At 39.3% G+C, this 26,199-nt stretch overlaps 3 protein-coding genes across 5 annotated transcripts; 1 reads left to right on the top strand and 2 right to left on the bottom strand.

Annotated features, from left to right (window-relative positions):
• Positions 1 to 834: 834 nt before the first annotated feature.
• rbm25a (RNA binding motif protein 25a) lies at positions 835 to 10,956 on the bottom strand. Of its 3 annotated transcripts, none has more exons than XM_026151902.2 (18): positions 10,755 to 10,956; positions 10,356 to 10,483; positions 9,882 to 9,931; positions 9,465 to 9,635; positions 8,997 to 9,054; positions 8,473 to 8,633; positions 8,022 to 8,216; positions 7,811 to 7,894; positions 4,456 to 4,718; positions 3,754 to 3,865; positions 3,539 to 3,628; positions 3,346 to 3,419; positions 3,090 to 3,240; positions 2,494 to 2,896; positions 2,083 to 2,387; positions 1,891 to 1,989; positions 1,741 to 1,788; positions 835 to 1,461 (listed from the first exon to the last, which is right to left on the bottom strand). In XM_026151902.2, exons 2-18 carry the CDS (start codon positions 10,459 to 10,461, stop codon positions 1,369 to 1,371), a joined length of 2,463 nt encoding a protein of 820 aa, XP_026007687.1. In that variant the 5' UTR covers positions 10,462 to 10,483; positions 10,755 to 10,956; the 3' UTR covers positions 835 to 1,368. The 3 variants fall into 3 exon arrangements, with proteins under 3 accessions (XP_026007687.1, XP_026007688.1, XP_080149831.1); XM_026151903.2 differs by having other exon boundaries at positions 7,811 to 7,891; XM_080293705.1 differs by having other exon boundaries at positions 10,356 to 10,479; positions 10,755 to 10,940.
• Positions 10,957 to 15,828: 4,872 nt separating this feature from the next.
• Positions 15,829 to 21,228, top strand: arg2 (arginase 2). Its single transcript, XM_026152637.2, has 8 exons — positions 15,829 to 16,228; positions 16,325 to 16,397; positions 18,916 to 19,090; positions 19,215 to 19,374; positions 19,511 to 19,605; positions 19,698 to 19,802; positions 19,947 to 20,083; positions 20,195 to 21,228. Exons 1-8 carry the CDS (start codon positions 16,109 to 16,111, stop codon positions 20,380 to 20,382), a joined length of 1,053 nt encoding a protein of 350 aa, XP_026008422.1. The 5' UTR covers positions 15,829 to 16,108; the 3' UTR covers positions 20,383 to 21,228.
• Positions 21,229 to 22,282: 1,054 nt separating this feature from the next.
• On the bottom strand, positions 22,283 to 25,950 carry vti1b (vesicle transport through interaction with t-SNAREs 1B). Its single transcript, XM_026152090.2, has 6 exons — positions 25,699 to 25,950; positions 25,544 to 25,602; positions 24,497 to 24,691; positions 23,880 to 24,053; positions 23,236 to 23,297; positions 22,283 to 23,080 (listed from the first exon to the last, which is right to left on the bottom strand). The coding sequence occupies exons 1-6, from the start codon at positions 25,805 to 25,807 to the stop codon at positions 22,987 to 22,989; spliced, it is 693 nt and encodes a 230-aa protein (XP_026007875.1). The 5' UTR covers positions 25,808 to 25,950; the 3' UTR covers positions 22,283 to 22,986.
• Between the last annotated feature and the right edge of the window lie 249 nt (positions 25,951 to 26,199).

The raw sequence follows: 26,199 nt of genomic DNA, 5'->3' as shown, positions 1-26,199 counted from the left end.
TGCCCCCGCGACCCGGCCTCGAATAAAGCGGATGAAGATGGATGGATGGATGTATATAATGTTCTCTTTTTGCAGTCGAGGAGCGTGTCAAGACAGATTTCACTGCGTGTTGTACTCCTATAACTATGCATGTGACAAATAAAGGTTCTTGAATCTTCTTCGGTCTACTGGCTCTAATGGTCTCACTTCATATTACCCTCTGCCTAGCATCCTCCTCTATCACATCACCCCGTCTGCATGTCTTTCTTCACTGCATCCTCGACTCCTCTGTGGTCTTGCTCTTCTCCTGCTAGGCTACTCCATATTCATCATCGTTTTTACAGTATACCTACTATCCCTTCTCTGTACATGTCCGACTAACTGACAGTCCCTTACTTCTATCATTGCTCTTCTCTTCAAAACTCGCTTCCACCTGCTTCCTACTTTACAGAGTAGGGAGAATAGGGAACATAATCTGCGAACATCATAGTCCACAGACACTGCTGCTTGACCTTATTTTTCCACCTGCCTATCACTATTGCAAAAAGGACAGGTCTCAGTGCTGAACCCTGTGGCACCCCACTCACCCTTTCTCATACATGTCCTACACCACCATCAGGTACTTCGTCGCCACTCCAGTCTTCCACATGCAATATCACAGTTCCTCTCCAGGCATCCTAGCATATGTTTTGTCTAGATAATAAGATGATAATAAAAGATAACCTATTTGCATCGAAATAAAGTTAAAAATGTGGTGACCAGAAAATATAAGTATGGCTTCATGCCAACAAAGAGCACTATAGATGTTTCCTTTGAGAGAGGTGATTGAGAAGAATAGGGGTCAGAAGGCGTAAACCAGGTACATACATTTACTGCAGTAATCACATCTGTATATGGAAGTGACGCCAATTAAGTTTTTGGTGTTTGAAAAATAATGTCATAATTCAAAAACAGCTAATAATTATTAACAACACAATCAAAAAAAAACATACTGTTTTTTTTTTTTTTTTTTTTTAAAAAAAAGCATGTTTATTAGTTCACACAATGGAGTAGTGCCTCCAAACAACACCACCAAATTAAAGCAGAATGTGTCCAACACATTGTAGAACAGATGGATGAAATTCCTCCTGAACGGCATTAACAAATAAAAGAATTACAACCAAAGTTTTTTTTTCATGCAGCACATTAGTTTCCAAACCCTTTCAGTTCACAATTTTGACTTTCTCACGCACACTCTCTCACACACTCTCTCACACACACACACACAAGGCAGCAGCTCTTTGCCGATGGAATGGAGCGCCGTGTGGGCATGTTCACAGTCTGCTGGACCAGAAAACTGCAGACAGTAGAACTGAAAGCTCAGGAAGTCAGTCAGAGAGTCGCGTTTACTTATTTGACCAGTCCAATCTTCTTTGCTTCTGTTTCATATATCAGTAACCTCCACATTTTTACTATGAAGACTTCTGCTTCTTCATCAAGAACCTAAAGACAAACAGTTCAGTTAAACATACTATATATTACAAAGCTGAATGTATTCAATGAGTCAGCACATGTATACAATGTGACTGTCACCAACCATTTTAAGACAGACCAGTCTGGTTTTAAACTGACAGTTTTTCCTTTTTTTGGTTAGTCATCCACTTAATCGACAATGTGTGGTACAGACCATTCAAGGACCATTCAACTGGGTTTCAGTCCCAAAAGATGGATTACATATGTAAGATGTTTAAAGACTTAGGATCCAGGCAAAGTTCAACTTACCATAGCAACATCATCAAGAATACCCTGAGGAGTGCTATGTGCCATTACCTGATCAGAAAAGAAAAATATTAACTAGAGTGAGCAACAAGCCCAACAATTCAACACCACAAGCTTAAAGATACAGATAAACTTCAAAGGATAATAACTGACCTTGGAGCAGACAAAATCAACCAATGTAGCTTCCTCCTCTCCAATGTACTCTATAATCTTCTTATTAATCCACGGTCTAATGCGGCGATCCATCAGAGTCTATGGAAAGCAAAACAAAACATAACATAACTAATAACTAAAATATCAAGCTATGAAAATAAGTGCAATTTCAAAATATGCCAAGCCTTTTACCGAATCAACCATTGCCCAGTCCAAAGGATAGGAGAAGAGCTCTGGCCTGGCAGTGGGGATCTTCTCTATAAGGCTTTTTATGTGTTTCCGTTTCTCCTCTGTGTTAATGCTGCCTTTGGCCCCTGAAATTTCTGCTCCATCGAGCCCCAGACTCTTTTCATCATCACCATAGTCCAGTGGAACCAGTTTCCTTTTGCGAGGCTGCTCATCTGCCTCCTCTTCGTCAAACTTGTTGAAAACACTGTCCACAGTTGCTAATTTCTTTCGCTTTCCTGCGCTGAGCTGACTCGGACTGTTGGTGGCACCTGTAGGAGAAAAAAAAATCATCAGGAAATACTATTTACTCTGGGAAAAAGCAGTGCCATTAAACAACAGATCTGTATGTGTGTTTTGCTTCGTTGCTGTACTCACCCAGCTTGAGGCTGAGGCCAATCTTGGGCCGGTGTTCCTCTGGAGGTTGGACCTCTGGAGTGTTCTCGCCTGGAATTATGATGCCACAAAGAGACTCATTTCCGGGGGTGTTTGGAGTAACGTTTCCACTGGCAGAAGACACAGAAGGAGCAGTGGTGATTGGTCGCATGGCGGGTTTGAGTTGCGGCTTGGCTTCTTGTGAGTCCTCGCCATCGCGGTAATCATCTTCATCTGCCTCTTCCACATCGTCATCTGAATGCTGCGGGGGAACTTGAGGCTCCGGCTCCACAGGCCTTCCGGACCCCCTCTTCTCCCGCTCCTTGTGAGTTTTCTCCTGGTTCACATCCTCCTCCGGTTCAAGTTTCAGAGGTGGCTGTCGTCTGCGCTCTGCTTCCTCCTCCATCTACACAAATATGTAACACATTAAGCAACCTCAGGATATTGTTGTTGACTGGTGGACTGGCATATTAATATTAAATGCACAAACATCATTACAGAACAAGCAAAAAAGCTGTAATTCTGCAAAACAAACTAAAGATCTCCGAGTCTATCAAATGTCTTTGTCAGAGGTTAGGGAAAGTTCCAGGTGGATTTACTCTCTGTAATTCAGCATCAGGATCAGGGTGACCCTCAGCGAGAAGTCTTTGTCTAATTTCCTCCAGCTCCTCCTTCTCCCTCTTCCGGTCACGTTCATCCAACTCGATCTCCTTTTCTCTGTCACGAAGACGCTTCTGCAATGCGCTGCCCCTAAAAAAGAATAAATAAATAAAAAAAAATTAGCATTAACGTAAAGTAATGACAAAAGGCATTAAAAGGATTAAAACATTTTAAAATGCAAATTAACATAATCACCTGTAATATTTCGGGTCATCCCTGTCATCATCATAGTCTTCAAGGAACTCTTTGAGCCTTTTGGCTTCTTTCATCTGATTTTATGCACAAAATGAAACAGTAAACAGTAAATCAAGCCTTCTGTTTCCACGTATCTGAAATAATAAATAGTCTAAAACTCGTATTATGCAGCGTGGCATGCATTCTTGTATACCATTTCACGACGCCTCTCTTCTTCTCGCTCAGCATCTTTGCTATAGTCACGGGCCTTCTTCCTCTCTCTGACCTCCCAATTTTTCAGGCGCTTTAAGAAGGCACAGAAAAGAAATTCCAATCAGTAATCTGTCAAACATTAACAGTAATTTGCTTATGTGCAGTTATTTAAATGAACATTTCATCAAATCAAAATGGGAGAGATGATAAACATACTTCTTGATAAGCTGCTTCCTTATCTCTAAGCCTCCTCTCAAGTCTCCGCCGCTCATACATGTCCTCCTCATCTTCTTCGCGGTCTCGTTTTTTATCGTCTCTAGACCTCTCTCTGTTAAAATAATAATGGGTTACTGATCTGTGAAGTTCATCTTTATATCAAATGAAGTTGAAACGCAATCATTTCAAGGGTATTTGCCCATAGCCAGTGCCAACTGCTGAATACATTTCACTACAGTGTTTTCATTAGTTATTTTGTGATATGGATAGTTTCTACAAATGATCAACTGAACACAACACTCCCCAAAAATAAAAAGTTCCTTAACAGCCTCCAACAAATCCTCATTGGTTTCATTTACAGCTACCAAATGAGTCTTTCATTGTAGCGTTAAAAAAAAAAAAAAAAAAAAAACTAAAAAACTTGCAAAGCCCTAAAGTGGGGAACAAGAATTCATATCTAGCATATCTTTAAATCACAGATAATGAATTATGTTACCAGTATTATGCCACATGCATTGATAAGTCATAACACATGTGGAGAAACTTATGAGTGGATCTTGAGGTCTGTTGTTAGAAACAGCTGGAGCCAACGACCTTTTGATTTCTCAAAGTCCAAACCGTTAGAATTAAGAGACGGCCCTTTAGATGAGTCACAACCGTTTGTGTGTGAGCCAGAACAAACCATCTTGCATTAGAACTGACCTCGATCTGCTGCGAGCTTCACTGACATCTCGACTCCTCTCCCTCTCCCGCTCCTTCGTCCTCTCGCGTTCACGATCCCTCTCTCGCTCACGGTCGCGGTCCCGGTCTCTTTCCCGCTCCTTGTCCCTCTCTCTCTCCCTTTCCTTCTCTTTCTCGCGATCGCGGCGCTCCCTCTCCCGCTCCCGCTCTTTGTCTCTCTCCCTCCTTTCTCTCTCCAGCTCCAGGCGTTCCTTTTCTTTTTTGCCTTTTTCCTCCTCCAATTTCTGCAGGAGCCCACATGGGAAAAGAAAATGAAACTGCATTAGAAGATGCAAAAGGTGAAAAAAAGATCATCATACTAAATTAAATAAACAAGTTATCGGCAAAAAATGGTTTACACTGCCGGTTTCAGAAATGCTCACGTTCTACCATGACTCATTGTTTGGGGGGAGGTTGGCTGCTCCAAGTCAGGAAGTGGTTTCCTCCAGGAAGAGTGGTCCGCAGCTTGAGCAGGTTTAATGTATATACTGCTCAATTTCAGGACACACTTATATAAAACCATAAATGACAGTATATTCTTGAAATACCTAACAAACTGGGGATGTCACAGCTCATATGAGGGGTTTCACCAAAGAAACATTTCCAGTGTTATTGTAAACACTTACAGTCTTCTTTTCCTGTGCAAAGAGATAATTTCTTGTTCTGGCTCCAGTATTTGACCTCCCTTCTTTATCAGATTTGTACAGAATAAATAACAGGCCAACTCAACCTCTGCTGTTACGATGGGCTCTATGGTGATCTGGGATTATTATCTGATATCAAAAGGCAAATAAGTACTGGTCAAACCAACATCTGAATGTTTTCCAATTCAAAGTGTACTCGTGACTGCGGATAAGGGACAGATTTGGCCTGAAATGCATATGCATAGGATTTTACTGGAAATGGGGTTTTTCATATGGCTTGTGGTAAGTAAAAAAAACAAAAACAACAAACTGAAGCCAGCTTTGAACCTTTTTTAACTTAAGGTCATGAAGATCTAACTATAAACTTGAGATCTCCACTATATAATGCACTGGTTGTACCTATAGGTGCCAAGTGGATTAAAACAAGCCTAAGCTTAACACGGCAAATGGCGTAACTAAGTAAATTACATAATCGGCCCCCACGTGTTTTCTACATGGTCATTTGAGAAGGAGGAAAGCAATGCCTGACTGCAGTGCAAGTGATCCCCTAGAGCAGTGTGGGACTTCAGTATGAAGCCAAACTACTAAATAATAATTTGAACACCATTTTATTTATCTGTAAAGGCAATCACAGCTCACTGGTTCTCACAGCCGTCCATTGACAATCTCAGTAAACAAAGTTTGACCCATTTTTCTACATTCTCACTAGATAACATTTAAATCATGTTCCACAGTCTGTTCTGGAGCTACTGGTGCAAAACTTACAGATGATGAACTAGGGTTTCAGCACTTCTCTGCCCCTACACATCCTACAGGCTACATGTAGAAGGAAAAGCAGGTCAAGAGCAAAGTCAATATAATCAGGAAAAAAAAAAGAAGTCCAAACGATTCCTGCGAAGCAGTTTCATCTTATTACAACTCATCCACATAAATAGCATCCACATCTGTTTGTTTTTAAAGTCAATGCAAATCAGATACTGCATTTCATTTTGCCACAAAGAAATTAGTGAAGCAGTCTTACCGCCAGGTTGTGGTGTCTGTCTGGTCTCACCAACCCAATTTAAAAATAAAAAATAAAAAAGGAAAAAAAATAAACCCTTCAGAGTCAGACCCACAGTTCAAACAGACCTGTGGCTGATTTAAAAAAAAAATATATATACCAGCTGGTAGCTTTGTGGATCTGGACTGGTTAACAACATAAACTACCACATGTTAAATGTGGGTCTGACAGCTATTAACTAAAAAAAAAAAAAAAAGGACCACAGAGGAGGAAACTACAAAACTGTAATTTAACTCAAGTCTGCTAAAGTCTGCACACCATTTTAGCATTTCTACCTTCGCTCCGAAGGGAGGGCTTTGACAGATACACATTATTTGTTTTGAAACAGTTTTTCCCTAACCTACCTACAACTTACCTCCTGTATTAAATTAGTTAGTAGTGAGTTTGAAACATACTAATTGGAAAACAATTTTAAAACATTGCCATGAGCAGGTTCCTAACATACTGTGTGTTTGATGTGGTGTGAGGCTTGTTCCCCTTTGTTGATGGAAGTTTTTTTTAGTATATAACATCAATTGTCCTCAGTTCCAGTACAAAGTCACAACGTTTTGGGTTTCGTTAGTAGCCCTATAACTTCTTTTAAAAATACTGATAAGAGAACCTTGTTTTAAAAAGCGACAAAGAAAACAGTTGAATGGTATTCATACTAAAATATCCCTGCAGCTTATTCCTCCTTATTTATGTTTGCATACTTTATTTATGCATTGTCTCATTGTGGTGTAAATTTCTAAGGGTTAACAAACAAACAAAAAAAAACAAACAAACAAAAAAAAAACCAAAACAGAAACAGCAAAGCAATTACTTACCTTGCAAGTCTTCAGACCGCAGAGTGCTGTGAAGGGGCGCTCCCTGCTTCAGTAATACTACAGGCTGCAGTTCAAACTGCTGCAGTGGTTAGGCTCTTTCAGGCTCTGTGTGTTTTTTAAACACGCTATTTATCATATGAGGACATGCAGAGGTTCACTGAGCTGCCCGACCTTCTTAAACATGATTCACTGTAATCACAACCTGCTAGGAATTTGTCCAGCATCACTTTTTTTTGACAACCTTAGTGCAAGTCGACTGAGAGCCAGCTGCCCCTCTGCAAACCCTCCAGAAGGGAGCGCCCAAAATGAGTAGAGAAGAAATAAAAGATCATACTTACATCCTATCCTCGCAACTTTTTCCCAAAGCTGAGATTCTGAGATTCATCTTGCTCTAGTCACCAAATGAACTCTACCATATTGGTGGGGTTTAATCAATAGATTAGCTTTGGTTGGAATTTCACATTGTGTCCATGCACTCTGTGTGATGAATTTAGCTTGTGAAGAGCGAAATATTTTAGTCTCAATCAGTACTGTGAACAGTGACAACTCGTGGCCAGTTTGGAAATACTGACATGTACTATAAAGTAATCAATCGGTGGCTGAAGTATTAATGGATCATAAATCAACATCAACTACGTTCTGTACCCTTTGAATTCCACTAGCTACTCTAAGAACTTACTGACTACCAAAAGACTTTGTTTGACAGAAACAGAATAGTCTTAAACTGCAGATCCATTTTGCGTTAGAGGAATTTCTACTAACAAATGTGGAGGATTTCTTCTTCAAAACCTAAATTACACAGTAACAAGAGCAGTCTGATACATTACCTTGTGTGTGTCCCGGAATTTACTGATCTCTCTGGAAATCAAGTCTCTCTTGTCATCCTCCATCTCCATGGCATTGATATCCTCCTTACACAAAGTGAAGAGAGAAAGGAAACAAACACACTAAGCACTCCAAAAAAAAAATTTAATACTACAACAGCCAGAGCCATGCTCCAGCCCCTTCTCCTCCCCGTGTGCATCATGCAAAGACTACCTCCTCTTTCTTCTCTTTCCGCTTCTTGATGCGAGGCTGACTGTCAGGATCCTGTGAGGGAGCATTAAGCTCACTTGCATACTCTCGGATGAGGACATCTATTGCCCCCTTCACAGCCTGGTCTCTACGCAGGGTTTCTTCATCAAGAACCTCCTCTTCGTCTTCATCCCCGTTTTTCCCGCTGCCACCGACTCCCTATTGATTAGATCGAGAAAGATTTGGAGACAAGAGAGGTAAGGCTGCCAGCTTGCTAAGTTGGAAGGAATAAAAGAGGAAGACCTCAGAAGAGGTTTGTGGATTTAATAAAAGAGGAAATGGAGTGGGTTGGTGTGAAAGAGGAGGACGCTAGGAATACGATGAGATGGAGGCAGATGAGCCACTGTGGTGACCTCTAAATGTAGCTTCCAAAAGAAAAGGAAGAGTCAAAATAAAAGACAGATGAGCAGCATACCCCATTTGCACTCCTCTTCTTGGCCTTCCACTCATCTAGCTGAGCCTTAGTCTTGGCATCGACCTTCACCAACAGCTTCTTATCACCCAAGAGCAACTCATGCAGGAGTCTGAGGGCTCGCAGTGTGGATTCAGGCTCCTTATACTCACAGAAACCAAAAGCTTGCAGGAGTTAAGACGAAAACAAAGTTAGTTCACAAGGTTTTCAAATTCAGCCCACGAAGATATTTGATAACTTTTTTTTGTTAGAAAAAATGGAGTAAACATATGGGGAAAAACAAGAATCTGACATTCAATTTCAAATGTCCTAATTCTCCAAATCACTGATTGACTGACTATACCAGAGAAATGACCAAAAACCACATACATAAAATTAACATGTGAAAATAGGTCTTTAAGCATGATAAATAAGAGGGTAAGTATGTTTAACAGGATTTAAAATTCTAGGAGTGTCATCCCTGTGCACCATCCCATGCACAAACACCAAAAAAGGTTTAAAATGTGCTTTTGTTTTTGTGCTGTTACCTTGAAGTTTCCCAGAGGCACCCTGGACCCTTTTCCAGCTTAGAACAATACCACATTTCTATATTCAAAGAGAACAGAAAACAAGGATTTTTTGTGTTTAGTAGTCCAGATAATTACAATAATTAACAAGTAAATGATCACATATAAAACACTATTGTTGTATCCCTATAACAATACTTGTGATCAAATATGATGAAAACCTCACTCCTTTTTACTTTTATTATACGTTGGAGATTTGCATTTGACTAAAACAAGAATAAATGTCTGTCACCTGCAACTCCTGAACCACTGTCATCTTTTAAATATTATTATGACTGCAACCTCTAAATATTTAAAGTGCTCTCATAAAAAAAATAAAGATTTGTCTAGCTGCAGACAGATTTTATTCCAAATTGATAATTGTTTCACATGAAAAGATCACTAACGTACATTAACCGGATTATTCCAGTTGAGTAACAGTAAACTTACAGCCAGAAGCTGCCTGACCAACATGTCAGATGCCTTTTCAGAAATGTTGCCCACAAATACAGTGGTGGTGGGGCCGCCACCATCCTCCGTATCCTTGGCTCTGATCGTGCCAGGCTCTTTCTTCGGAGTCATCGGCTTCTGTGCTACAGCAACTGTGGCTGGAACGAGCACCTGCAAAATAAATTTGATGTATGCAAATGTCACTCTTATTCAGAGTAACACCAAAGCAAACCAAAAAAAATGCAAATACAACAAGCAACCGATGGCGAGCATAGGGGTTTTATTCTTTAACAATATAATATAATAATAATATTAATAATAATAAAAAAAGAATTCCACCAGGCATCATTGTTAATATGTGCAAGTATGTTTTTAATAGTAGGTAGGTTATTCAGAATGCTCCTGCTTCGAACTCACTGTGGGTGTGGGGGTCACTACACCCATATGAACCGGTATCATAGGAGTCCCTGAAAACAGAAACAAAATACAGCACTCAGTCAGGTGTTATGTATATTATAACAGATAATATACATAACTGCATGTAAAATTCCCAAAGCCAATAACAAAAAAAGTGATCTGCAATTTTAACATTTAATTTTCTGAATATTAAATGTTAAGGTAATTTTCCTGTAACATTCCTCAATCTCTCTCTCTCTCTCTGGGGTATTAAGTTATGTCAGTTTATTGGGCCTTTAGGTATCTTACTTCTCAACAGTTATCTATGTGCACTCATTTTCAAAGAAATTCTACCGTCAACTGATGCTTCACCCACATTATGTGGTTGTAGATTTAGATCACCCTGCTGCTTTTCCTTGAATGTCACAGAGCTGCCACTTCACAGTGTCTTCCTTAAAAAGGCTACAGAGCAAGTTTAAAAAAACTTTTCAATACCTGGTGGGACTGCAGGAGCAAAGCCTGCATACTGTGGAGGGGGGATCCTAGGTGGTAACTGTGGGATACCAATCTGCTGGCGGTTTATCGGAGGAGGATACGACATCCTGAAGACTCCAGAAACCTACCTACAGAGGAGAAAAGATATTTAGCAAATTAGCAAAACATCAGAGGAACATTTCTTTATGTCCTCGGGCTTTTGTTAAGATCATGACAGTAGTATTTTTCACAAGGATAGACAAAATGATCGTTAGTATGACCAACTGAGCAGGTAGGATATCTGCTCACCCACGTAAAAGCAGCTACATTAACTAGCTAAATTAGCTGAGACTGGCTAACGCTACTCTGTGGCCTTGCTGCTAAATATTAGCTGCAGCGGTCAAGCACGGATTTACCTACCCGGTACACCAAGAGTAAAATAAAACTGGAGCCTAATTACGGAGTTAATTGTCCAAATAAAGCCCAGTTAAAGTCAACTGACAGAAAAGCCCAACGCTAATGATTAGCGTTGTAATTTTCATCGGTGAGCAACGAGAACCTCTACGGATACAAATAACTGGGACCGATTCTTTTCCGAAATGAATCATGGGAAAACATCGTCACACGTTTTCTTTGTTGCCCTGTTTTTAGTCTGGCAGGCAGGAAACACACCCGCGTGTCCTAAATAAAAAATAACGGGACTTTACAAATGTGCTAAATAAATAAAAAATAAAAAAAACAGAACAGTTATCTGAACTTTGCTTTCAATGTGGAAAAAAATAGAGAGGGAAAAATATAACAAAGGATTCTAAAATATAAAAAGGGGTTGATCATAGAATTAGAGACATTAGCTTATAGAACAAATTAAATATACATATTTATTTGTGTAGTAAATGGTAAATGGCCTGTATTTGTATAGCACTTTACTTAGTCCCCAAGGACCCCAAAGCGCTTTACACTACATTCAGTCATCCACCTGTTCACACACTGGTGATGGCAAGCTACATTGTAGCCACAGCTACGCACTTTGTAAATGTTTTCTATGAGAAATGTGGATTACATTGTTAGTTAATGAAAATTAAGACTGATACAATCAGAATAACATTTATAATTTGTTGCAAATTACTATACACTATGTGTCTAGTTATATACAGTGCAAAAGCCTTGAGCCATCCTACATTCCTCTGTATTTTGCATCTAAGGAGGCAGATTTTATTGTAATTTTTAATAAAAAATAAAAGAAAGAAAAAAGAAAGAAAAAAATCCCAAAGATAACACAGTTTGACAAACTTAAACAGCAATGATTTACAAAAAGATATATATATTAGCTGAAAACTTGGCATATCTCTGCATGTTTTGCAGAAAATCTATCCAAAGCAAATGAACAGTATCTGAATATCATGTCCTTAAGAAACAGATAAATAATTCCAGCAAAAACAAGATACAGGACCTGAGAGACGCATCAAGCCCTTCAGTTGATCCAGCTGCTGTTCACTGAAGCCTCATCAGAAAATATCTCAGTGGAATGGAAGTGGAAGCCGTGTGGGATCATTTTGACAGAGAACAGAACAAAAGTAGCCGACATCTAAAGAAGAACTTTGAATGTCTTTCAAGAAACCTGGAGAACTATTCCTGAAGGCTACCTAAAGAAATTACAAGAAATCTTACCTGAGAATGTTCAGCCTGTGTTTAAGAATAAAGGTGGTCATACAACCCCACAAACACGTAAGCACATTAGAATTGTACAAGCATTTATTTCTTTTTTAAGTGGACACATCATGAATGTGTGCTTTTAGGATGCCCTGTCTGAGTTTCTGAGCTTTAGTTTTGTATACAAGCACAACAAGTGCAACAGATGAAGAGTACAGGAACTCACAAGTGCTGCTGAAAACAACAGGTTCCTGTACAGAAGACACAGAAGTAGAAAAAAGCCTGCCCATGAAAATAAATCAGCAAGGGCCCACCTAAAATTTGTTCCTAATGGTCTGTAACTAATGATACAGTCATTGCTGTACTTACTTCTCATTTTCCTAGTAAAATATGAAGAAATTAGACTTTTGCACAGTACTCAAAGTACAAAGAATTTTCAAGTCCCAGCTTGGGTTTGTCCCTAGTCTCCAATAATTGTCCAAATAGGACCCAGAACATCAGGATGAAATCCAATCCAATCCAAGGTTTTTCCTGGCAAGCCTTACTGAGGGCTAAAAAGAGAACAATATAACTTTTGTATCTCTACTTTTAGACGCTTGGTGGCGCTAAAGTCTTACTTTCGTAAATTTGTAACTACAGGACCCTGTTTTACAAGAACCAGTCGCTTACGGTCAGCCTTACCAGAACTAGGAAGATGATAAGATGAGTATCTCAGTGGCATGACTGACATGAAATAGCATGTCTTCATGTGATGTTACAATCGTACTTTCCCTTTCGTTTCCTTTATTTTCTTTCAAGAGCAAAATCGTGACCGTAGACTATTTGCTGAGAGAAAACAAACATGTTTCGGTGCCACCCAAGTGTTCATTTCGATCACGTGAAAGTTCCTTTTAATTTGTTTGTGAAACGACAGAGAGGCCTTGGACTTTTTTTATTTTCACTTCCAATTTTACATTTTACTGAGGATAAGAAAAATATTTAGGATTCATCTTTATTGCCATTACACATGTATAAATACAGTTTACATCTAATCGGACGTGCAAGAGCAGTAAGTGCAATAGAAGAAGATTATATAGTAATCAACCAGTAATCAGTAATCAGTAATCAATGTGACATAGACCGCAGCCTCCAGGCTGGGCACACAGCAGTAGGGAGGCAAAGAAGCCCCCCAGCCAGGCTTCACACCATATACAATTGCCTTCAGATGACCCCAAAGATAAAAGTCTAAGGGGGTCAGATCAGGAGACATTGGGGGCCATTTAACTGGCCCACGACAACCAATCCACTTTCCAGGAAACTGTTCATCTAGGAATGCTCGGACCTGGCACCCATAATGTGGTGGTGCACCATCTTGCTGGAAAAACTCAGGGAATGTGCCAGCTTCAGTGCATAAAGAGGGAAACACATCATCATGTAGCAATTTCAAATATCCAGTGGCCTTGAGGTTTCCATTGATGAAGAATGGACCCACCATCGTTGTACCCCATATACCACACCAAACCATCACTTTTGTTGTTCCAACAGTCTTGGAGGGATCCATCCAATGTGGGTCAGTGTCAGGCCAATAGCGGTGGTTTTGTTTGTTAACTTCACCATTCACATAAAAGTTTGCCTCATCACTGAACAAAATCTTTTGCGTGAACTGAGGGTCCTGTTCCAATTTTTGTTTTGCCCATTCTGCAAATTCTGTGCGCCGATCTGGGTCATCCTCGTTGAGATGCTGCAGTAGCTAGAGTTTGTGAGGGTGCCATTTGTGAGTAGCTAATATCCACCGAAAGGATGTTTGACTAATGCCACTTTCCAGTGACATGCGGCGAGTGCTACGCTGTGGGCTCTTGCTGAATGAAGCTAGGACAGCCACTGATGTTTCTTCATTAGTGACAGTTTTCTTGCGTCCACATTTTGGCAAATCCAACACTGAACCAGTTTCACGAAACTTAGCAAGCAGTTTGCTAACTGTAGCATGGGAGATAGGTGGTCTTGTAGAGTGTCTTGCATTGAAATCTGCTGCAATGACCCGGTTACTGCGTTCACCAGATATCAACCCAAGTTCGGTCCGCTCCTCACGTGTTAACCTCTTCGACATGTCAATGGCTGTGAACAAAGAGAAACTTGTAAATAACTCATGAAAGAATAAAGTTACTTTGAAACCAAGTACACCATTGTTTTTCTTGTGACATTACCAATAATTTTGATGTGTCACATGGCCCTCTTGTATCAAAGATGGCCGACTTCTAAATGGCCACCATGGTCACCACCCATCTTGAGGAGTTTGCCCCCTCACATATGCTAATGTGCCACAAACAGGACTTTAATATCACCAACCATTCCCATTTTATTACGGTGTATAAATGGCCCACCCTGTACTATCTGAATGCGGAGCTACCGTATTAATAAAATTAAGCTTGTTTAAAGCCCGTTAAGAAAGCTGTCCATCTATTCGAGTTAACAGACAGCGATATTACAACAAGAGAATCTAATGGTTCACAATCGAGTATTTTATTAAATGACAGTTTAGTTTATATTACCCCAGCTCTAGCCTGGGTGTCTGCGTCCAAATTTTATGTGCCCTACGGTCTGCAAGTACAAATATATGCTTTAGGATCATAGGATCAAGTTATCTTGGACGCAAAAAAATTAGACGCTAGTGAAAATTTATTACTTTCCACACACATCTGTGTGTGGAAAGTAAAAGGGACCAAGAATGGTGAGGCAATTTTCTGCAAACTTGACTGGGAAGTAGGCAGGGATTTCATACTTGCTCATTAGTTACCATAGTGATATACCCTGTTAAGACGTGAACCTCCTTCATAGTACAGACACCACAGGGTTAATCGCGAAGTTACCTTAATATTAACCTCTGTTTCGTAGTACAGTATGTTCATTTTTGTTCACTGAGTCATGCCACAGTCATGCATCTGAGGTGGGCTAATGACGTCAGAAGAAAAACTTGCACTTGATTCGCCTAGAACCGCTAGGTGGGTTAAGGTGAGGATTAGGGTTAGGATTTGCAATTAGGCTTGAAGTTTAGAAATGCACTACTTTGTACCCACAATAGCCCATGTTAATGATTCCGAGCTATCTTTGTGTTGCCTGTGATGTAAATAATTTCAGCTGAACGCCGTGCATCGTGCTTGGAAGAAAACCCGAGTACATAAAGATAAAATATAGTGGATTCATCATAGCTTGACAAGACTACAACAACGAATTAACAGTAATAAACCGCAGTTTCACGTTAACGACAGGAAACAGAGTAAGTCCGCGAAGCACTGTGTTCCTTTACTTGTAAAATAAAATTATAATTATAAACTAACTGCAATTCATCAAGTAAATACACATAAATAATAAAACAATCGCTCGTTATATTTATTAGAAATCTTTGCTGTTTAAGTCCATTTTACTTTCAGTTAATTGCCTATGATAACTTGCACTTGAGATTCTGTTATTGCTTTACAGTGTGAAATTTCTTGCGGTGGTGAAAGATAAACCCCGTAATAATACACTAACCCAGATAATAACATGTTTTTATGTTGGCCAGAAATCAAGTGGGATATGTTTTGGCAGGAGCTTTAGAACACGCGTGGACAAACACCTCGGTCAAGAGCGTTTAATGTAAACAAGCGGATCATTACACTACGCTGCGTCTGTGGAAATTTCCACTTTGATGACACTGCAGCAGTGCGTCCCAACATTTCACAAAACACCCTTGGCCCACATCAGTTTCCAGGACACGCCTAAAAGCGAACCCACTTCCTTCCATAGTTGCTATTGGCTACTACGAAGGTGTGTCATTCAACCTGACGTCAGACGCTGTATATATATCAAGACTTGCCTCGGTAATAAAAGCTCATAACACATTGCAAACGCTTAAAAGAAATTACGCTTTTTATGGTAGGTGGCAGAGTTTTTTTTTTTTTAATTTTATGACTGAATTAAGAGGAGATCTCTTCGTATTCGTTGTCGGAGTCACAGTCTCATAAATATTCAGTAGATTGACGAGTCAAAAAGACCGCCTCTCCTGCACCAACGACACATTCAGCATCCTCGGGCGCAACATCTCACTGAGCTTTCGTCAGACTCCGAGTCGGTTTCATTGTGACCGGGGCGACTTTTAATTTCCGAGAATGGCTTTGAGAGGAGCACTTTCCCGTCTTTCCCACTCTTCCCGTCATTTCAACCATACTTACCAGCAAAGCAGAGCTCATTCGGTGGCCGTGCTTGGCGCTCCGTTTTCAAAAGGACAAGTAAGATATTGAGTTTTTTTTTAAAATATTATCATTACTTTTAAAGAGCCTATCATCTTTAACAGTTTAACAACTCCCATGTTTTCTTCCCTACAGAAAAAGAGAGGTGTGGAGCATGGCCCTAAAGTCATCAGGGATGCGGGGCTCATGGAGAGGCTTTCAAATTTTGGTAAGTGTCGTAATCTTGGAGCTGCCGGTGGTGCTGGGTTATGTAACTTGTCGGTGGGTGTAACCTGCAGCTTAACCCGGCAGACTTTTAGACAGACATATCTTCAGCGCTCGGTCGTCAGTCAGTCTGTTACATAATCGGGAGAAAGTAAATATAAACAAATGATATGTAACCAATGAGAGAGATTTGGTGCACATGTTTCGGAGAACAAAGTGATTTACGCGCGAGTCCAGTTTGAGGCTTTCGTCATTAGTTTTACAGGATAAAACGTCGTGTAATAAAATAGGATGTAAAACTAGACTTATTTATAGGCTCCCGAATGTATATTTGTGCATGTTTAATGCCATATTAAAGGCAGTCAAAGAGAGAAACCTCGAACATCCTCTCCGATGTTTGATGTTAATCCTCGTCGAAATGTTATTGTATAATGGCTACAAACTCATGCATAGGACGGAAAGACGAGACAATACAGGCGGACATTGTGATAACTGTCAACATGGCACGCCGGCGTCTCGCTCTTCTCGTGAGAAATTACACCTATTGCTCATTCATTCTTGCCCCCAACCCCCCACCGCCGTTCTGGCACATGCTCGTAAGAGCCCAGAATGAAGATGACGGTGTTATTTCCATTATCTCGTCACTGCAGTGACAGACACTTTTACTTTTTATGTGGTCCAAATGAAAACTCCCACGCAGTCCGGTGTGAAAAGAAGTGGTACCTTTAACGTGAAAGGCACAGCAGGTGAAAAGAACCCCCTCTGTGCGCATGTCAGCGAAGTGCCATTGTTATTGAAATTCCACTAAGGATTCATGAATAAAGAGAGGAGGGCCTGCCAGTTCTTAACAGGCCATGATAAGGTCACAGCTATCCCAGGGTACTTAAATTCTATCTGTGATCCAGACATAGTTAATTACCTTTGGAGTGATCAGGTTAATGTAGATTAATATTGTGCATGGAACAAACACAATGTAAATCATGATGGCCTCCATTAATTATTGTAGTAAAGGTAGTTCAAATTAATCTGTTTTATGCTTAATAAATATACTCAAAATGTCCAAAGTAATGTCTTGAAATTTTGCCCAAAAAGTAACATGAAATGGAAATCTGCTGTCGTGATACTTCCTAGCTCACCAGAATCTCCATTTGCACCACAAACTGCTCCTGCCTCTATAAATATAACAGAAAAACCAATGAAGGTGTGTGACAATGGCAGCTTAATGCAGGCCTTTAGGTTGTAACTTCCTAACTTCCCTTACCTAACTACCCAGGTAATCCAGTTTGTTCTGTTCCACACATCAGCTCATGAGGTGTAAACATGTTGTGCAAAGGGAAGAGCGCTCCCTTTGTGTTACACATACATTATACAGTGCGTCACTGGCTTACTTTCAGTTTCTGTATGGCCACTAAGTGGATCTGCACAATTACATATGACTATATTGTCCAAAATACCTTGAACTGTATCAAATGAGTGTATATATATACACACACACTCATCAGTTTGTTCTTACGTTGCTGAATCTCAAAGATACTGTTGTAAGTTTTATAGTAACAACCTTGATGTTTATCACAAGGTGGTTTATAAAAAGTAAAATAAAACCTGAATATATGTAATCTAATGTAAAATGTTGGCCAGGAATCAATTCCCTGGTGGCCAAATTGGCAGCAATGAAATAAGATCTAGCTGCTATGTCACTAACAGAGGAGGACACATGAAACCAAACACTAAGAGAAGTAGCTGCCATGTACTCTTACATCTTCACACTCTCTAGGTTTCCTGTCAATTTGTACAAATTGTTTAAATTAAAAATATATAGATATAATCAAACCAATAATCACTGGCATTTATAAACATTTAACATGCCTTTACATATGAATAATAGCACTTGTAATCTTGCATTTAAAATTTAAAAGCTCATCCCTTTGACAAACTTATGAATTGTCTTGCAAGAGATGCTCACTGTTGCATCAAACAAGGGCTATTCCTGTCCTGTCTACGAATGGTCATGAACCGCATTGGTCACCCTTGGATCAGCAGAGTAATACTACACTACCATCAAGGCTCATATAGCTGGATGAACCCTAATATGGTGAAACACTTCACTTGTTTACTTCGCTGTCTATATCTAAACTTTTAAATCTTCTGCAACCACGTAGTATAAGGCAAACTACAGTCACTGAAACCTGACCCGATGTGGGAAACAAGACTAATGGAAAGTGCTCCGTCACTAGTTCCACTGGCATTGAATGACTCAAACCCATGAGAGTGCAAGGTCAGACAAACGCATGTTAAGTCACGGGAGCTACGGATTATGTAGGCTGCCTAACTGACACCTGCACATACCACGTCTGCTAATTACAAATCCTCAGGCTGTTTGAAGCCGTCAGGTTACCAGTTCCTTTGTTCAGATTTCCTGAGAAAATAGTGCACTCCCGTTCAATGAGTCATTTTAAACTGCAGCAAATGTGACACAGCGCAAAGTAGTTTAAATGTATGGATGTTTGTTGTTGTGTTTTTAGACTTTTCTGTCCATGACTTTGGGGATCTGAACTTCCAACACCTGGAGGAGGATGAGCCCTACATGGATGTAAAGTTCCCGCGGACTGTGGGTGCAGCAAATAAAAAGCTGTCTGCAGCAGTGAGGAATGCTGTCAGTGCTGGCCACACTCTTCTTATGCTGGGAGGTGATCACAGGTAGGAACAGAAAATATTGGCAATACTACAAGATAGCCTACTCTGTACAACAAGTCCAGTGTTTGTATTAATATTATGAATCCATTGCACAGATATCTTTAAAGCTGCTCTACATCTGTTATAGCCTTGCTGTTGGATCAGTGAGCGGCCATGCCCAGCATAATCCTGACCTGTGCCTTATCTGGGTTGATGCTCATGCAGATATCAATACCCCTATGACCTCCCCTTCAGGAAACCTCCATGGCCAACCTGTGGCATTCATGCTTAAAGAGCTGCAAGACAAGGTGAGGAAAAACATTCAGCTTCACTAAAGATATATTAAAACACTACTTACAAAAGGGATTCTGTTAATTTAAAAAAGTATTATTGCTTTTTTAGTATCCTGTATGACATATTAAACAACCTCTTTTCACTCACCAGATGCCAGATATCCCTGGGTTCTCCTGGACTAAGCCATTTCTCAGCTCAAGAGACCTGGTGTACATTGGACTGCGGGATGTTGACCCTGGGGAGTAGTAAGTACTTAGATTTAAAACGTTTTAGTAAACGAAACTGGGGTGCACTCTGAAACATAGGTCTTGATGTGTTTTAAAATTGTGCATTGCAGCCAATTCCTCAAGAGCTTCGGTATCCAGTATTTCACCATGAGAGATATCGACAGACTAGGCATCCAAAGGGTCATGGAAGTCACTTTCGACCATCTTCTGGCAAGGTATTATTATTAATAGATTGTGATTATAATAGATTTTAAAATGATAACACTAAAAATGTTCTTAATTTTTCAATTTTTAATTTATACAAAAAACAGTTATAGATGTTTGAACTGAGATGTTGAATTTTATTACCATCCTGACAGAAAACAACGACCAATACACTTGAGCTTTGACATCGATGCATTCGACCCGTCTCTCGCTCCCGCCACAGGAACACCGGTAAATGGAGGTCTGACCTACAGAGAGGGAATCTACATTGCAGAGGAAATTCATAACACAGGTACAGATCACTACAGTTATGGCTTTCATTTCCTTTGGTCTTTTCTAGATTTCTTAAAGGTCTTTGACTGTCTGGCTTTCGAATCTAACTTGTCATCATCTTGGTGTGCAGGTCTGCTGTCAGTCATGGACATGGTAGAAGTAAATCCTGACCTTGGGGCAAGTCCTGAAGCTGTGGAGGCTACTGCCACGTTAGCAGTTGATGTCATTGCATCATCACTGGGACAGACGAGAGAAGGCGCTCACACATCCATGGACGAAATTCCCCCTGGGAAAAACGACACAGAGCTTCGCCTCTAAGGGCATGAAGCAAAGCTATGGACTTCAACACTGTCATCCCTGACCATTCCACAGATTTAAATACAATACTGCAAAGACTATATCTATTTGAAAGGTGACAGTTTAAAGCTTTTTTTTTTTCTATTTTTCTGCTGCTTGGTCTTTCACTTTGAAAGCTAAATTATGTCGGGATTCATGAAACTACGAAAGGGCTTTGCATAATCTTTCTTCATATTGATAATGCTGAGAAACGTCTTTGACAGAATTTAGACACCAATACAGCTATTGGGGATACAGCAATACTAACTTATTTTATTATTATTATTATTATTATTATTATTATGTGTAATAACTTGTCTGGCTATCTCTGATAGCACACTGCAAACCTCCAATAAGTGGCTAAGAAATGATGGGTGGGTGGCTAATCTTAGGTGTGCGTTGCCACAGCTGCCAAGTATCTATCATGTTTGGTTTATGAGAGAATTAGCGTGCATCAGCGGTACAAAAAGTATTGAGTATGGACGATTGAAGTTCACAGTCTACTTTAGACTGTTTTGTGGCTGTGCCAGTTAGTTAAAACTAGAAGTATGCTATCACTTCTGTGATAGTTGTAGTTACTGTATTTTCTTTAGAGTTTACTTTTGTATTTTTACTGTGAATCAATACATGGACTATAGTGATTTGTGCACCACTATTTCAGCATCCCTGGAAAAAGTAATAACTATTTGAATCATTATGCGTGAACTAAAGTATGGCTTGTTATCTATGTTTAGTTTAATTTGGCTACTGAATGACTATTGTCCTTGTAACAAAGAGCTTCTATTTTGGTCTTCCTTTAATATGATTAAAATTTTTTGTTTGTTTCTACGTGTGTCTTATCTCCTCATTATTTTGTGATCAAAGTAATATATTGCTTTAATTGATGAATGCAATAAATGAAGAACCAAAGAATCACCTTGAGGATGAACATGAATGCCTACCACATGTCACGTTAATTAACCTAAACCTGAACCTCATGGTTACTCTTCTATGGTGTACATTGGACTGGAAGAGTAGTCAACACGCCCCACTGTGAAATAGAATGATTAAATAGAAATCATTACATTTCCCCACCAAGCTGGGGATTTACCAAAGATATTAGTCATATTAATTCTTTAAAAAAAAATAGCACAGGAACATAGTATTTTTCGGGTAAGATCTTTCGTATTTCAGAAAGACCATACCCAAACACACCCTGTATGTATGACAGTAGCATATGTATCCGTACCTACTCGAAAGTGCTAAACCAGCCAGCCTGCAATCCAAACATGTCACACTGAAAATATTTGCCTGCAATCCAAACATGTCACACTGAAAATATTCCAGCCAGCCTGCAATCCAATCATGTCACACTGAAAATATTTGCCATATTTCGTTGTTGGACACGTGAGCACGGAAAAAAATGGAAAAGTTATCTGAGTATTATTTTTTAACTAAATCACTGCATTCTGTTCGCATTTGTATTTTATACAGCATCCTGGCTTTTTATTGAAAGAGATTTATTTTAAATTAGGTTATAAAACCCTAGAATGTTCCCTTTGTGCTTAAGAAGATGGAAAGGATTTAAAGAAATTCGAAGGTAATATTTTAACACATTAAAATTATATTTCCTTCTTTCTACAATGTCCCTGTCATACATAACCAGGTCACCAAACTTGTTTGTATACTCTAGAACACACCAGGCGGGCATGATGGAATAGAAAAACATTGCAGCAGGTGTACCGTTTCCCTTAACACCACTGGAAATCACCATATGGTCAGTTATTTGAGAATCAACTCTATGGTAACAGGTGCTGTTTACCCTTTATTACCTGATCAGGGCTTCCACAGAGTATTTTTCTTAACTGTTTGGCTTCCTTCCTTAAAAATATCAGATGCAAACTGAGGTTAAAGATCAACTTTAATGTTGCAAAAGACATCAAATCGGAAACCAAAAACCTATTTATAACAGTGATTTTTGAATCGTACAGTAATTTTGCATGAACTGTATTAAGACATTGCATTAATTTATTTCACTGATATATCTCATTTAAAACTTAAGTCTTTTTTTTAAGCACACAACCACTTAAACACAGAAAAGAAAGTATTTTGTTAGGTGCTTTTTCATCATATTGTAAAAGATATTCATACATCAGCAGTTGAATTTGAGCAGTTTTGTAACCTAATCTGAGACTCATAGCTTTCTAGAACTTTCAGTCACATTTCACAAGTGCTTTCACCCAGAGAGACATGTGGGCTCAATTAGCTTGTTTTCTGACTCAGCTAAGATGCTACAAAGAATCATCCATGGGATCTGTAACAGCCAGCAGACAAGTCCAGATCATCATCCTGCAGGACATCAATGGCATCAAGTGACAGTGCAAATTTAAGTTCAAAGAGCTTCTGTAGGTTTGGTCCATTAGCAAGTTGGCAAATTGCCATTCACATCAAATAATGGACAGAATGCCCTGTCAGAGTTCAGGCCTTCATTGCCATCACAGACACAGATAGCTGAAAACAGCAGGACAGTGTTATTATTGCTACTGGATAGTCAGTAGAGACAGAGTCTGAGTTTGCCCTGGATCCACAACTTAAACGTAAGTCTGCTCATTTTCGGAAAAACTTCAGGTAAATCACAGCACCCAGAATGGCCAGTTCCATTAAAATGATGATGCCCAGTAGCAACTTGTTTGTCACCAGCCTGTAAGACAGAAAAGAAGCAACAATAAGATGCTTACACTGTGCTCAAATGTTCCAAGAACATTTAAAAGAGACCCCAATCATCAGGATCATGAGACGCACACAAAAAAATAAGGAACTACTGTGGTGTAAGACGTCTTTGTAGGGTGCACTTACCGCCTTGACATGGCACGAAGAATTTTTCTACTACGACTCAGGTTCTCTCCAGTATTCGCAAGCTACAAAAACAACAAAACAGAAGCGTTTTAACAAACCTACTAATCTCAGGTCATCATACAGTCCTGTGCCAAAGTCTTGAGCCACTATTCGTTTCTTTATAGTTTTGTAGGAAGGAAAGAAATATATGCATCGATTTATTAAAACGTGCAAACATGCATGAAAATACAGCACATAAGGTAAAAACAGAGTTTTTAAAATGCTAATGAGCTTGGAAGTTAATATTTAAAGTTTTAGTTACATTAAAATTTTTAAGGACTGCACAGGATAGTGAGATATGTCAAGCTGACAGCTAGTAGCTCTTTGGAAATCACATTTTTAGTGCAAAAATACTATTTTATGCCTGTTGAACTGTGTTATATTTGGCATTTTTCCATATTTAACTAAAAAATTAGAAACTAATAATGTGTTTTTGTGATAAGTTGTCACGTGTAGACACATCAACACTGGTTCATCATTTGATTTAGGTGCCTTTTTAAGCTTAAACGATTCATAGGTCAGTGACAAATAGACATCACAGGTGGCTAAAGACTTTTGCACAGCACAGTACAAGAATACAAGCGTAATAATGATTCTCAGCTCACTCTGTTTCTGCTTCGATCCAGCTGTTCCCTTTGTTCTCCCAACTCCTCGATGATATCTGTGCCAATTTGCTCCGTCTCAGCAGCGATGCGCTGGCTGCGCTCAATACTCTGGCTGGCGTTATTTAGAGCATCCGTACCTTGAAGAAGCAATGCTCTCTGGGACTGCAGGTGTGTCTGCAAAGATGGGGAAAAGGGACAAATGAAACCAAGTTTAAGCAGATTTATTCTGGAAATACAGTTACATAGACATCCACAACGATCACTAGGAAACAGGGTTGACATTTTTCTCAGTCTAATACAGTCTGGATCTGTAAGTGCTGCTGAAAAATAAGCCTTAATAAGTTCAGAGGATTTGGTTTCAAATTGATGAAGATGTTTTCTTGATTTGTGTGTCTCCTATTTGCATTTTTTCTTATGTTACAGCGCACTGATATTCTTCAGCAAAAAGAGGAAGAAAAAAAAAAAACACACACCCAGAAAAAATCTTACCCTAGAAATGCAGTTTGACATAACAGCAGCAACATAAAATAATGTTTTGTGCATCGAAACAGACGCGTGACGGGGCCTGTCACACGTCTGCAACAGCAAACCCAAGCACCCCAAAGCCCCTAACTCACACTGTGCTGATTTTGTGAAGAGTAGATGCCATGATTTCCTGGCACTGTGTTGTACGAGGAGCCAAAGCCAGGTGCTGAGTTTTTCATGTCCCTCTGAAGCTTGCCGAGGTCTCGCCGGTACATACGCAGTTTTGTGCTCATTGAATTTCGATAGGACGGAGGGGCAACGCGCAGCTCCTCTTCCATTCCTTGTAACTGGAGAAAGACAAGAAAATGTTATTGTTTGAGAAAAAGACAGAAAAGGATCTTACTCTATAGAAACAAGCATATATTATCAATTTATTTACTAGTTTAGGCTTAACCTTCGTAAGCCAGAACATTTGAGTGACATTTGAATTCATGCACAGTTAAAAATGGGGCATACTTAGAATACTAAATTTAATTAGAGGGTCTTCTATTTCGATTTTATTCTTATACACGTGATGGCCAACATATTAGAAACACCACTCAGATTTTAATAATATAGGTAACAAGGTCAGAATCTTGGAGGAAAAAAACAAAATATGTATAAGTAAATATCCAACGCTGGTGCTAGCACAAGACTCAATCATGAAACATCATCATTGCCATGTCACTCATTGTCCCGTCCTTTTCCAGGTTAAACAGGTATTGGTAATAGGTTTGCACATATGTTGTGGGACATAATTTGCAGTGCATAATTCTTAAATGACTACTTAAAATATGTTGATGTTAAAAGATGGAATAACAATTATAAAAGGTTTGTGTCAACAAAATGAAAAGAATAAAAGTTGGTTTTTTTAACTTCACTGTTTGACTTGAAATGCACTGTGGTTACCAGAAAGACTGGACAAGCGAAAAATTCCTTTTGGGGGGTAAAACGTACACTATGTTTCCATTTTGTATTGAACAAGTGTTATTTGCACAACAAACGCGTGTATTATTTTGATAATTCACTATTTCCCTGGTGGAAAATTTCTTTAAAAGTTCATTTCAACCTCAATTTAAGTGTATTCACATGAAAATGTCATAGCTAGTAGTCAAGTGAACTTTAGCTAGCTGTAATGGGGAAAAAGATAAACAGCTCACCACTTCTTCAGCCTCCCCATGTCTCTCATCGAAGGTCCTCACCAGCCTCTTCCTCTCCTCTGCAGGAGTGACAGTACAAGTGTTACTTAAAAAGCACATAACTTACATTCTAAGGCGTAGTTATTTTGATCTGGGCTTTATGAGCAAGCAATTACCTCCGTGAGATTTCTGAGCCTTATCTGGCATCAGCTTCAGCTCCTCGTACAACGATCGGTACATTTCGTGCAACTTCTCGAATTCCTCCGACGACATTTTGCGTGTCATTTAAATGTCCTTTCTTGTGAAATTATTTTTGTCTTTTATTGTAAAATACAACACTTTTTATGATCACAAGTTTAGGTATCTAGTTTTGCTATGACGATAATCAGATTCTCGGGATTCTTCTTCCGGATGGCTTTCGACTGACCGTCGTAACTCCGGAACAAAACGCAAACGTACTAAAATGTCATTATTTTTACTAGATATGAAATTGAAAAAATATTTTAAAAAACACAATTATGTAGGAATTTAAAACAAAATAGTGAAATGTTGTGAAAAGCGTGTTTTAAAATAACCTGGATAATTATTTAATGATTATTTCATTCCGGCGCTACAGAGACGACGTTAATAGGGCTTTCTGGGAAATGTAGTTTTTAAACCGAGCTACTTGGGAAATG

The sequence above is a fragment of the Astatotilapia calliptera genome, chromosome 19, assembly GCF_964374335.1.
Source record: "Astatotilapia calliptera chromosome 19, fAstCal68.1, whole genome shotgun sequence".
Lineage (NCBI taxonomy): Eukaryota > Metazoa > Chordata > Actinopteri > Cichliformes > Cichlidae > Astatotilapia > Astatotilapia calliptera.
Note: the sequence above shows the minus strand (reverse complement) of the source record. Positions and strands in the feature narration are given on the sequence as shown.

Excerpts from the sequence above, each read along its gene's own strand:
- rbm25a (XM_026151902.2), bottom strand. The coding sequence starts at position 10,461 with ATGTCGTATCCTCCTCCGATAAACCGCCAGCAGATTGGTATCCCACAG. Across the intron at positions 8,634-8,996 it reads TGCCTCTGGGAAACTTCAAG|CTTTTGGTTTCTGTGAGTAT; the intron begins GTAACAGCACAA and ends AACTCCTGCAAG. Across the intron at positions 1,990-2,082 it reads ACTGGGCAATGGTTGATTCG|ACTCTGATGGATCGCCGCAT; the intron begins GTAAAAGGCTTG and ends TGCTTTCCATAG.
- arg2 (XM_026152637.2), top strand. The coding sequence starts at position 16,109 with ATGGCTTTGAGAGGAGCACTTTCCCGTCTTTCCCACTCTTCCCGTCAT. Across the intron at positions 16,398-18,915 it reads GGAGAGGCTTTCAAATTTTG|ACTTTTCTGTCCATGACTTT; the intron begins GTAAGTGTCGTA and ends TTGTGTTTTTAG. Across the intron at positions 19,091-19,214 it reads ATGCTGGGAGGTGATCACAG|CCTTGCTGTTGGATCAGTGA; the intron begins GTAGGAACAGAA and ends CATCTGTTATAG.
- vti1b (XM_026152090.2), bottom strand. The coding sequence starts at position 25,807 with ATGACACGCAAAATGTCGTCGGAGGAATTCGAGAAGTTGCACGAAATG. Across the intron at positions 23,298-23,879 it reads TGGATCGAAGCAGAAACAGA|CTTGCGAATACTGGAGAGAA; the intron begins GTGAGCTGAGAA and ends TTGTTTTTGTAG. Across the intron at positions 23,081-23,235 it reads CTTCGTGCCATGTCAAGGCG|GCTGGTGACAAACAAGTTGC; the intron begins GTAAGTGCACCC and ends TCTGTCTTACAG.